Raw genomic sequence first — 12868 nt, forward strand, 5'->3', positions numbered from 1 at the left:
GACTTTTTAACAAATACTGAATTTTCAAAATTGATCACTTCACATAAGAACAATTGTTTTTCTGTAAGCTCATAATGATGTTTTTGCAATTGTATCCTCACACCAGATAAACAGGTAATTAGATGATTTGAGCACGTACTTGTTTGCTTTTGTAGCAATATGCAAAGTTGCTTAGGAAGACAGGTGAAGTCTTTTGAAAACATGGTCTAGAAGAGCCTAATTTCCTCAAACTTCTAGATACTTCTTTGTACTACCATGTAGCCTAAAGAAATAATGGCTTTTATTTGCCTTTTGCAGGTCTATCTTCTTGTTCTGAGTGTGACTACTCTAAGCCTTTTACTTGCCCCTGCCCTGTGGAGAGCTGCAATTATGAAATGTGTTCCAAGACCTGAAAGACGCTCGAGCACTTGATCAAGATTTGCACAAATACAAGGATATGTTCTCTTGCAAGGAAAACACCTTCATTGCTCATTGTATTTCTATGCACTAAGAAAACAAGACCTGTTGAGTAGTCAGTCCTCTTAATAAGCAATTATATTGACTGGTTATAAGCCTTATACTGACCTTAAAACAAAATTCAATACTAAAAAATAATTGTGTCATATGAATTGCACACCTTTTACAAAATTTACTTTGATTGGAATCTACTAGAACATTTGTTTCTGATCCAATCTGTTATTCAGAGCATAAATTATTTTTTTTAAATATAGTGTCATGCAAACTATGTTGCTTATTTTTTTTGCCTGAATGTGCCTTTTAATTTTCATCCTGTTAATGCTGGTTCATCACCAGATTTTGTTCAAAAAGGAAAAAAAGATATATATATATATATATATATATTATGGTGCCTATGGTATCTTCTTTCACTAAATGACTTGAGTCATTTTCACATTTATGATTTTAATATAGCAGTATAAAATTAATTACAAAACAAATTTCTAATGGTGAATAAAAGAGTGATCCTCTACACAATGAAAAGATTTAACTGTTTAGCATCAGTTCCAAGCATTTATTTACATATTCCAATTCATGCAGCCAGTACTGCATGATGTTTTATCCCAAATTGCAGCATATAATGTATTTTCTTATAGTGGTATATTTTGTGTTAGCTCTTGTATTTATTTACATATTTGACTAAAAATTGACAGTAAGAAAGGGCATAATTTATGTTTGCAGACTGAAAGTTGTTACTCGTCTTGTTGCTAACTGCTGCTACACTAATGGTTTATAGAGGTGTTTTCTTTTAAATCAAAAATAAATGTGGTAAAACTGGGAAGTGTAATTTCAGTTAGATGTGAAAAATAGTACTTCTGTAACCTTGGAGGTTGGCTCCTAGTTGACACTATTCTAGATTTGAAATTATTTTAACTAAATTAACTTGCAGAAAACTGGAAACAGCAGACTGGATGTGTATTTGCAACTCCATGACCTTTTAAGTTACATTTACATTGAATAAATTATTAGTTTTCTTAAAATACCATGATAGTTTAGAAAACAGTGTTTTGAATGTGATCTTAAACGTAGTTTTTCTTTAAAATGTTGTATGTAGTGAGATAGGTCTTGTAAAACCCCATTATTTAAGTGTCATAGAGAAGGCTTACTCATAAGCTATAACCTACTCTGTGACAAAGCATTTAAGAATCATCTTGAGGTTCATCTGCTAAACCCAATACTATTTAAGATACATTAACACTTCAGGTCAGTATTGCAGTGTCATCTGAAACAACACTTTTACCCACAAAATGGTTAGAAAAATGCATGTTACAAGGTTTAAATTGCCAATTAAAATGAAAATTGTCCTCCAAGTAGCAACACAAAGCTTTGGATGGATCTTTCTACTCTATACCTCTTTCTCCTGTAGCAGCCTCAGTTTCTTCTGTGTTTTCTCTGATATCTGCTGGGCTTGTCCAAATGAAACTTGGATTAGTCTGGAGCGTGTATGTACTGGTGGGACAGGGTAGAGATCATCATATTTGAGTTCTTGCTCACTGGATTTGGGGTTTTCCCTCTAGGCACTAATGCTTCATAAAGATTGGAGGAATGTATGACAATTCCACCTCCCCTCAAATGGTTTCTAAAGTTGTCACAAAACAGACAAATGCAGAACAAAAAGCTGCCCTATAAATAAAATATTTTTAAATAAAATGAATCCATAACAGAAAAGAAACTCAAAACTGATTTTTGCTATATTTCAATATTTTTATTCAAAATAGAGGGGCAGTTCAGGTTTTATGGTTCCATTTAACAGTCTACTAGCTCAGACCTTTAACTCTTTCCCAGGTACCTCACTGAAATAATTTGTTTCTTAGCTGTCCGATCCACTCTGTCCACTCACCTAGCTCATTGCTTCTGCATGAAATACAAGCATCTCTCCTAAGTGCTTCATTTTGGCTTTGAAAGATGCTTATTTCACATGTAGTTTGTACCTGTTTCAGGGGGAAAATGTATGACAGGTCATGGCAGAGACCTCTGTATGGTTTCCATTATGTCACTTAGTTAGCCCTTGAAGCAATTATATGATGTATTGCACCTGTGATGAGTAAAACTTTTATTTAAATAAATTGCTGTGGGTAGTTGTAGTTCTCTAGAAAACTCTTTAAGTCAGGAAAGTGACTAGGAAATACTGATGGCATGTGTCTCTGAAAAGAAAGACAATATTTTCCTGAATATCTTTTAAAAGATTTGAGTGAAAAGCTTACTTGGTACCATGTTCAAAAAAGGAAAGCAAGCATCTAGATACCTTACTGGTTGCCTCATCTCTCTCAGTTCTCTCCCAAATAAACTTTGTCATGGTTTAGGAATGGTATTCCCCAATTTAGTGCTCTTACCAAAACCAGGCTGTCAGTTGTTTCTCCTCTCCCCCCATCTGGAAGCACAAAAGGCAAAGATTGTGGGTTGAGATAAGCACCATTTACTGGAAACAGCAATGAGATAAGAAAACAAACAGTAACAGCAACAATATTAATAACAAAATTGTACAAAGAGGACCCCCAGACAACAACAGTTTCTTCCTGGAAGTAAGAGAGGGAGCCCCTTTTCCCTGTCTCTGGCAATGAGGTAGGATGGTATAGAATAATGAGGTACACGTGCCCTCACCACTCCAGGTTCCACCCCCTCATGCCTACTGTGAAAGAAAGCGCACTGCCCTGGCCAAAACCAGGAAAACTTGGCTAGGCTTTAGGAGAACTGGGGGAAGAGAAATAGCCTTGTGTGTTCTGTGCCTCTTTGTTGACACAGACTTGGGTTGCCCGGTTCAGTATTAGATGTAGGTGCAAATTAGTAATCTTAACAGACATGTGGTAAGTTTGTTTGCAGTCAGACATTTGAGATTGCCTCATAGAAATCTGGAGGTATATTGAGGTACTGTTAATGTTTCCTGAAATGCAAACAATGGCTCTATGCATAATTGCATGTCCAAATGGGGTAGTCTCATGGTATGATCTTAGGACAGAAACAACAGACCTTATTCCTGAATGATCACTCATTCCTGTATGAAAAATGGGGAGAATGTTGCATAATCAGCCCACTTAGATATAATTGCAGCTTTTCAGAAACCTTATGCTTGTACTGTGGAATATTCTCTTTCTGTGTCAAGCAGATAAAATTAAAGCAGAGTTCCAGAAGCCCTGAAAGGAAAATCTACTGATTTGTTGAAGGTTTCTTGAAAAACAAAGATCTTTTTCTGGAAATTCATGTTCCAGCTTGTTGGACAGTGGTTCTCTCTCATTAATTAACTAATGATCAGTATCATTTTAATATAGAAAAGCTGATACAGAGCAGAAGCGTTATTAAGTGATGAGAGGATATTCCTATGGTCAAGCTGAACTTAAGGGAGTGAAAAGGAAGGTCTGCTCTATGCTTGACTTGCAACTCATTCAGCTATTTTGGGGTTGAGATTCTTTTTTTTTTTTTTTGGGGGGGGGATGGTTTATTTATTTTGTAGGTGGATTTAGCTGTGCTTATTTGACATGGCTTTCTGAAAATTTGAGTTTTTGTGTGTTACCCCTTAATTGCTATCCTTGAAAATTCTGTGAAGATAAAGGAACCAAAGTAGTTTAAAAGCTGGTAATGTGGGCTGTGCTTTGTGAGCCATTTCCCTGGCCCTGGGGTCAGATTGGTATATATGGACCCACAACCACCCTACTTGTGGCTTATCCCATACAGAGCAGGTGGCTTCAGTTTGTCAGTAGGAAGGTATTTGTGGGAGCTGTGAGGTGGTTTCCTGAAACTGTGACTGATATAGGTCTAGGATGGCTCAAGAATGTGGCGATGGTGGACTAAGTCCATGGCACTACATGGCCTTTTAAAAGCTGTAAGAATTTATACTTCCTATCATTCTCAAATATGAGGAAAAGCATCCTCACAAAGCTTGTACTTCACTTGTTTTATGATTGGACATCTTCAGCTTTGCAGGCAAAAGGATGTGGGAGTGCCTTGTATGATGGAATATTGCTGTGCGATGATGCTTGATAGAGGGGGTGAGAAATCTAGTGTGGTCTTGCCTGTTGGAACGAGCCCAGGAACAATCTAACCACAAAAGCACTCCTGGGGTTTGTCTAGGGAAGGAATCCATAGTTCTGCTCGGTAACCAAGTCCTGGCAGTGTTCCAGCATGTGGGCAGTGCCAAAGGTGGAGGAAATGGGATCCCTGAATGACAAGAAGCAAGCCACACTAACAGCATTGCTATTTTGTGAGAAATGCAATAGCTTGTAAGGAGCAGCAAAGTATCAGAGATCTTTGTTGACCTGACAACCAGGGAGCCAACAAAACTACTGCAGGGAGAAGGAAGAACAGTGAGATGTCCTTAGAGCTTGGAGATGTGTAGCCCACTCAACCCCTAAAGGCAGAAGGGAAAGGCATGCCTTTACCAACTTCACTCAGGAGATTTGCTCCTTGGGTTCTCCCACCACCTCTGTTGAGTAATTGCCAGTGCCGGGTTGGACTTACTGACGCTTGCAAGACAGTGGGACTAGGAAAGCCTTCTGCTGTCTGGAGACAACAAACTGGACAACGTTGTGACAAGAGTGACTTAGGGATAGCTGATTCTGCCTTGTGGGAAAAACCTAGATCAAAGAGTAGTAAAAATTTCAGTTATGGTACCAAGCTGTATTTTTTATTTCCTAAAATAGAGTAGAAATTTGAGAATTGGGAGATGGTACCTCCCCACGAGGCCAGATACTGACAAGGTGGTCAGGTGACATGAGGTCTTTCATTATGTCATGAGTTTGCACAGATCACAGTGTTCAGATTGCATGGCTCCCCGTTCGCGTGCATTTCCTCTGGCATCTGTTGAAGCTTTCTGCCTATAGACTAGATGACCTCTTGAGACAATCTCCTCGCGTCTGTCATGCAGTCCTGCCGCACTGATGCTCTTTTAAAGTTATGATCTGTTCTGCTTTTTGTGCACCCTTAAAAGGGACAGACACTTCCCAGAAAACTGTGAAGTGGAATAGCCTTCCACCACTACGAACACAAACGAAATCCTAAAGCTCCGAAATACCTGCAATAGGTGTGCTCAGAGATTAGAGAAGTGTTGAAAGTTTTTTCACTGGTTCAAACACTTCAAATTAGTTGTGAACAACCCTCGGCTAAAGAAAAGAAAAAAAAACACTACCCAAGAGTTGAGCATGTTTGGGCAGTTAGTATGTATCAAAATAAATTCTAGCAAACTAGGACACTCCTTGTTTGTGCTTGTTCTGTTGACTCGCAAGTGTTTTTCCTACAAGAATTAATGTAAAACAAAAGAGCGGGAGGTGGGTGGGTAGGGACGTGAGATACATAGACGGTTTGAACCCTCAGGCACAGTATATATGACCTAGAGGGTGGAGAGCGGCACTATCAACTGGAGACGTCTTTCAGGAAGCAATTTTTTTCTGCAGCTGGCTTATGGGGTTTGTGTGTGAAAGTTTTTGCTGCTTTCTTAAATGTTATCATGTTACAAACACAATTTCATTATTACCTTCTTTCTTCGATGGCCACTCCCGTCAATTTAATCAAGAGGAATGAAGAAATGGGGTAATAACCCTAGAGCAGCACGGGGGGGGGGGGGGGGCGAGAGGGGGGAGGCATTGTTAATAAAAAACTCCAAAGATTGCTATTTATCTGGAAAATGAATGTAGTGTTTCATTACTATGGTAAAGCACATCAATTCAACCTCTTAAAAAAAAACCCAAAACAACAGAGTAAGGTGTAAAAGTGAATGCGAATCTCGTCGACTCGTGAAATGCATCTTCTCCAGCATTCTCTCTGCTGGATTTGTCTGCTACTGCAATGTGGCGGCTCTGTGGTCGTGTGTTCTATTCCCAACTAGTCTTCTTTCCCAGGAAGCATCATCAATTTAGCGAAAGAACGAGCCTTTTACTTCCTGCTCTTCTCTTCATTGCGTTATGAGCAACCTTGTACCGTGCAGGCTTGGTCTTGTGTGCAGAACTGTGTATAGCTTCCTCCCCATCGAACAGCCTTGCATCCACCCCTGTGAGGGGTGATGAACACGACTCTTGAGCTTTCCTTGCTTTCCTGCAGTTTCCACTATAACGGCTCTGCCTTTGTAGCCCCCAGCAACGCTGCAGGTTTTGGGGTTGTTTTTTTTTCCCCCCAAAACTTACAGGACAGTGATGTAATTACATCACATAACCCTCGCTAACATGCTGTTTCTGCGGTCGTCAGTGCACGCAGAGGCTGCACCGCCCCGAGGTGCTTTACTTTTGGGCGCAAGGTTAAGAGCTGCAACCGCCCGAAGGAAAACTTTCGCTTGGATTACCACAAAATCCCTAATTTTAGCAACGATCGCTGCAAGCGAAACTTTGCTCGAGTAACGGCCGGACAAAACGCGATGAGGAAGCACCGGCAGCAGGATGTTGTGGCAACGAAACCGCACGGCCCTGCCCCGCCGGGCCCCGCTCCGCGCCGGCAGCGCGGCCGCGCCCGCGGGCACCGCTCGGCACCGCGGGGCGGGCGGGGAGTCGGAAGAAGGCGCGAAAATCCCGCGCATGCTCCATGCCCGGCTCCCTCCGCGCCTTGGAGCGGCGGGCGGGCGGGTTGGCTTGGCCGCTCCGCGTGTGCCCGTGCGAGGCGCGCCGCGCCCGTGACGTCAGCGCGCAGCGTCAGGGGGACGCACAAAAGTGTAAGTTTCAATTTTTTTTTTAATTTTATTTTAAAAAAAGAAAAAAAGAAGAGATGGGGGAAGAGTGGCGGGGTCGCGCGCGCAGGGTCCGTGGGAGGGTGCGGGGGAGGATCGCTGCGCTCGCTCGTCCCCGCTCGTTTACCCGCATCGCCCCCATTCCCGCGGGCAGCCCCTCGGCGGCAGCGGCGCTGGGCAGGTGTGCGGGGCCACGGCGTGCGGGGGCGGCCGGCCGGGAGCCTGGCGGGCTGGCTGCCGGCGGGGGCAGAGGCGCGCTGGGAAGTGACAGCCCGCCGGGGGAGACCCTCTTGCCCCGCCGCCTCTTCTCCCTGCACCCCCTCCCCAGGAGCGCGGGGGGGAAGGCGGTCCCTGCCGGTGCCCTCTCCTCCCTCCTCGCTTCCCTCCCCTGTTCCCGGGCTGTCGATGTCGGTGTCCCGCCGCCTCCCCCCGCCCCTGCCCCCTCCCGCCAGGCCCGCGCAGCCGCCGCACATGTGCAGTCGGGCGCCTCCGCAGCGGCAGCAGCAGAAGCGGCGGCAGCAGCGCGGCGGGCGGGGGGTGCTCCCGCTCCGCGCTCCGGGTCCCTGTCTCGGGGCGGCGGCGGGGGATGGAGCCGGCTCTCTCTGCCTTCGGCCGCTCAGGTGCGGGCAGCCCGCGCCCGAGGATGGGAGCACCAGGGGTTGCGTGGGACGGCGGCGGGGGGCGCCGCCGGCGGCGGCGGGTCGGGCACGATGGGGATGGGGACGGCGCGGAGCCACAGTCCGCCCGCCGCCCCTTCCCCCCGCGGCCGCCGGCGGTGCCGCCGGGCGCGTCCCCCCTTGCCCGCGCCCCCGCCGCCGAGGCGATTAGCGCGGCCCCTCGCTGCCGGGGGGAGGCGGCGCGGGGCTCAGGGCTCTGCCCGGGCGGTGAGGCCCCGGGCGGGGGGCGCGGGCGGGCGCGGGGTGCCCGAGGCGCAGGGGCGGCCGCCGGTCCGTGCCGCCCGGTGCGGCCGCGGCCCGTCTGCCTGCGAGGAGGAGGAGAAAAGCGGGGCTGGAAGGCCCCGGGGGGAGCTGCCCCTGGGGCCTACTTGTGCCTGCTGCTGGAAATGGGGGTGGGGAGGAAGAGGCCGTGATCGCTGCCCGCGCCCAGCGCTCGGTGTTGGAAGGGGCGCAGCTGGACAGGGACCGGCCTCGCGTGGGATCGGGCACGGGCTGGGGGAAGGGCTCGCTCTGCCAGGGCACGGCTCGCTCACCCCCGCCGTCGGGAAAGGAGTGCCCCCCACACGTGAGCGTGGGGCTCAGGGGACGAAAAGGTGATGATGGGAAACTTTTCCCTTTTTAAAAACGTGGTTTTTTTTCAAAAAAGAAGCCTAAATTGTATTTGGTAGTAGTCAATAATTTCAATTGTAAAAACTTTCCCTCCTTTCATTTTTTATAGCTGGTGCTGTCTTTGCTTTCTGCTTTCCAGAAAATAGCATTGTCCCTGTCTCCTGCAGCCATCAAGATTTTAAGACGACTGGTTTTTAGTCTTTGGTAACATGGCAAAAGATGTAAGTATATTTGTAGCACATAAAATGTGGAAGCATAGAATGTTTCTGTTAACAAAAGCAAATGGGGTCAGGCTTTATAATCGCTGGCATTAATGAATATGTGGAACTTTATCTATTCTGTGCATCAAGCCTAGGCTGTTTTCCTGTAGACAGTGTAAACCAGCTTCAGATCTGCTGCAATTTTTTCAGAGTGAATAATCTTGAGACTTCCCTATGCTAATAACAGCACTTGGGCCGTTGTCATTATGTGCATTCATACTGAACACTAAAACAGCTTGGGTTTGGATTGGATTGAAAAAAGCCCAGCACGTGTTGTTCACATGGCAGGGCTGTCGTTGACTACTGTTGTCAACTAACGTTGCCTTTCTTGAGTTCAAGAAGGCATCGGACATTTGAGGGAAGATGGTTCATTCTCCATATGTGTTCACTGTTTATCTTTCTCCACCAAAAGATGCTCGTTGGTGTCTGTAAAAAACAGGCTTTGGGAACTTTCACCATAGATTTCCATTACTGCTGTCGTTAAGGTTTGCAGCTTCGATTCTGTGGCCTGCCTCATGGAACACATTTGTTCTTCACCCCTTCCGGTACTTACTAAAAAAAAAATTCAGTTTATTCTGCTTTTAAGATGTCAGTCATTGTTCATACCTAATATAGTAGGGCTTTCATGTTTTCTTATTGAAAATAAGAAAACAGACTAGTCTGTGTTCAAATTAGAACATATCTCCCCTTCAAAAAAACCCAAAACCCCTAAAAAACAACAGCATGCAAGCTAAAGGCAAGTGATACAACTCACTGTTTAAACAGCAGGTTGCAGCCTAATGTGGAATATTGCAGCTTTCAAATAGCGGGGATTTCCTTGAAAGAGTGATTGGCTTAAAAAATAATCTTGTAGGGAATTTCAGTAGTTCAGCTGAAAAACATCTTAATGTGTGGAGAAGCAACCAGACATACGTAGTCACTCAAAGCTTGCCTGGAAGAGATAAGGGTGGCCAAGTACATTACAGATAGCAGAGTTCAGGGAATGATAGGCCATATAAGCGGGAAGAAAACGAAAGTGGAGTGTTAGACTAGGAGATGAAATTGAAACAGTTCAAAGTAATTGAGATACCAAAGTACGTTTGTTTAATATTATCTTTTGGGAGAGAGATCAACTAAGCGAAGAGTTGCTAGCACCTGGAAGTACAGATGAATGTCCTGCTAGATCTAAGTGAGAATGAGACATTTAAGAACAAACCTTGTTTTTGAAAGATCTAGTTTATTCTTGGAAAGAGAGTAGTTAAGGAAGAAAGGAAGGAATAACCTACCTCAGAGTATACTTAAGAAATGGGAGAAAGTGCTACAGCTACAAAAAAAAATGACTTTCAGTATCTTTATTAAAGAAGTAATAAACTGAATTTGGAAAAATTAAAATCTAGGTCAGGTTTTAGGTAAAATTTTAAGTGTACATGAGCATTGAGCAGGGTAGCTAGAAAGGGTGTGAAATCTATACTGAATATTGTCTAACCTGTTCTTAAAAACATCTACATATACTTCAAACCTGCCTCAGGGAAGAAATATGAACTGCTTACCTTTTTGCAGACTGTACCCACCATTACATGACACCTAAAATGTGTAGTGAGTGTTGGGAAATTTAAAATTTCTAGGTCTGGCTATGGGCCCTATGAATTGTGATTTAATGCTATAACATAGAGGTGTTAATTGGTATAACACTTATTTTAATTTTCAGAAGGGAAGAGATTTATTTCCATATTTTTGTTCAAAGTCCAAGTTCTTTTTCAAGCAGAAGAATGAAATTAAGCATGATACAGACAGTATCACTAAATTTCTGGGCACTGAGTCTCTGAAAACCTGTGTTGCTGTAAATTTAAACATTCTTATGTGAAAATATTGTTGTGATTAATGGCTTGTGGTTCTGCCATGTCACCCATCAAGTGCTCTAACTGTCAGTGAGACGTAGTGGTGAAGAAGATGGCATAGTTGATGATTGCTCTTCCCTCTTCCTTCCCTTTTTCTCAGCAGAGCTGAGGTGGCTAAACTGTGGGAAGGGCTGTGCTGCTAAATCCTAAGTCTGGGCTTCAGGTGGCATTTCCATGGGCAGGCATGCTCAGAGTGCTCCAGCCTGGGAGTGCAGGCAAGGTGTGCATCCTGCTGGTGTCCTGCGCTGCTGGGGCCAGTGTGCCGTGGTGACAGTGGAGCAGGGAGCCCTGCAGAAGGGGAAGGTGTGGAGACAGTGTACCATGACAGAACACGCTCCTGCTTTATGCTTCTTCCTGCCTGCTGCAGGAGAGCACTTTTCCTTTTATTGTTCCTGTCCAGTTCTTCTGATGCCTCTTTTTAAAAACCATAATTTGATAAAACCTGCTGGGAAAGTCAAATAGTTGTAAGAGTTTGCAGACTGAGACTTTACTTCATAATTGAACAAATGGGGGAATGTGATGGAGAGTACTGGCAAACCCAGTGAAATGTTTTTATAAAGAATCAAAGAATTGCAAAAGTAGTGATCAGGTAAGCTAGCAAAATAATGTGTATGAACTATGTGGTCCAGGTCTAAATTCTGTGAATTATTACTTTAAAGTGTATCTCTCTAATGCTTTTCAGAGCATACAATCAAGAGAAAATAAGCAGCAAACATTGATTTGAATTTTTTTTTTTCATTTATATTTTGGGGTTTTATGCAAAAATCTTTGATTTCCTCAGCAGTAGTCAGGAAGCTATGAGGTGGGGGGAAAAGGATTCATTCATACATAGCACCTTAATTAAGAGCCTGCAGGTGGAGTTCAAGTGCATAATCACAATCTTATAGCTGGATAACTTGAAAAATGGTAATGTAAAAAGAAACACTAGCTTGTGAAGGTTAAAGTATCCATGAGTATATTACTTTATGTTTTGGGTAGGGGATCTGAAGTGTAGTAAAGATAAAGGGCAAAAAGAAGCAGCATTTTCCAGTGTGATCTGGTAATGGCAATAAGCGCAGCCATTTTTGGGTTTATGAGCACTGATGAAGCTGAGAAGCAATTTAACAGAATCAGGCAGATGTGGTATATCACATTTGATTCAGGACATCTTAGTTCCTAGGAAGACTTTACTGTTTGTGCAATTTAAAGAAACAATGAAAAAATACATGTGGACAGGAGAAGAGCAATTGGCGTGTCTCAAGGACTTGCATACCTTGAGAGTGGGATCGTTGCATTGCTTCTCAGAGTCTGGATGACAAATTGAGGTCCGTAGTTTTTGGTACAGTTTACACCTGCATTTGCACTGTGTGGGAAATTTCTTGGTCCTTGCATATGGGCAGTCTCCAGAAACTTCATCTTAGCCAGAACTCCTCTTTCTGATTAATCGGTGTCAGTCTGAGTTTTCCTCGTCTCCTGTGAACTCTTCCGCTACTTACAAATTGGCACCTTCAAGGTAGGAGCTGAAGGAGCCAAATGTCCAGCCAAGGTCCTCAGTCTACTTGTTCTCCTTACTGGATTTGTGGGAGTAATAGTGTGGGGGGAAAGCAGTTCCCTGTGTGCAATGGTCACCTGTCCACCCTTGGCATGCCTACAATTAGCCAGGGTGCTGCATTGAATGAAGTAGAAGGAATTACTGTAGCAAGAAAGCAAATTTGATACATTAATTTTTTTTCCAGCTCCAGTGTAAGACTGAGCACTTCTTGCTGGCCACTTTTATGTTCAGTTATACATTGAGAATTATTTGTAAATTAAGATGATAAATACTTTTTGTTTTTTAATAGCATTGGTTAATGTACCTTGCACCATTAAATTACCAGCTTCTGTAGCATGGCTGAAGATCCAACTTGTGGTGACCATGTTTCTCCCCTCAGTTACTTCTGTCACCGTTGAACTGTTGAGGCCTCTCAAGGAGCATAAGGAAAGAGAAGCTTGTGGATCTTTTCTTCAAGACTCAGTGTTACATAGGAGAGAAGAAGCAGGAACAGTGGAGTTTATGTTCTGCTGAATTTCTGTACTGTTAATATAAGCACTTGCAGGAACTGGATCTGTTACTGAGGATAGTCCAATGTATGGTGTTATAGTGAATAACGAGAGAAAGGGGCTGTTCAAAAGGAATAAGTGGTTCCTTCTGATCTCCAAAATTACGCTTATCAGAATGGATGAATGATGTAAATGAAAAATCCTTATCTAGTTCTGTTGTTGTGATTGTTTCTGTCGTTCACCATTAGTGGATGGCCGCTTCAAGCCATTTAAAAAATAAATTGTGCA

The 12868-nt window shown here is 43.9% G+C and overlaps 2 protein-coding genes across 8 annotated transcripts in view; both read left to right on the forward strand.

Annotated features, from left to right (window-relative positions):
* Positions 1–2561, forward strand: part of TMCO3 (transmembrane and coiled-coil domains 3) — a 34322-nt gene extending 31761 nt beyond the window's left edge. The window contains exon 13 of the mRNA XM_053971820.1: positions 298–2561. Within this exon, the coding sequence (XP_053827795.1) occupies positions 298–411 (114 nt within the window). The 3' untranslated portion in view covers positions 412–2561. The remainder of the gene's footprint in view (positions 1–297) is intronic.
* A 4478-nt stretch (positions 2562–7039) lies between these two features.
* The window catches only part of TFDP1 (transcription factor Dp-1), a 37284-nt gene continuing 31455 nt past the window's right edge, over positions 7040–12868 (forward strand). For 2 of the 7 annotated variants that reach the window (XM_053971039.1, XM_053971046.1), the window contains exons 1-2: positions 7653–7758; positions 8534–8645. In XM_053971039.1, the coding sequence (XP_053827014.1) occupies positions 8634–8645 (12 nt within the window). In that variant the 5' untranslated portion in view covers positions 7653–7758; positions 8534–8633. Of the gene's footprint in view, positions 7124–7651; positions 7759–8263; positions 8409–8533; positions 8646–12868 lie in introns of those variants that run through there. The other 5 variants (XM_053971044.1, XM_053971043.1, XM_053971041.1 and 2 more) reach the window with 5 other exon arrangements.

Source organism: Vidua macroura, chromosome 2, assembly GCF_024509145.1.
Source record: "Vidua macroura isolate BioBank_ID:100142 chromosome 2, ASM2450914v1, whole genome shotgun sequence".
In the NCBI taxonomy this organism is placed as follows: domain Eukaryota; kingdom Metazoa; phylum Chordata; class Aves; order Passeriformes; family Viduidae; genus Vidua; species Vidua macroura.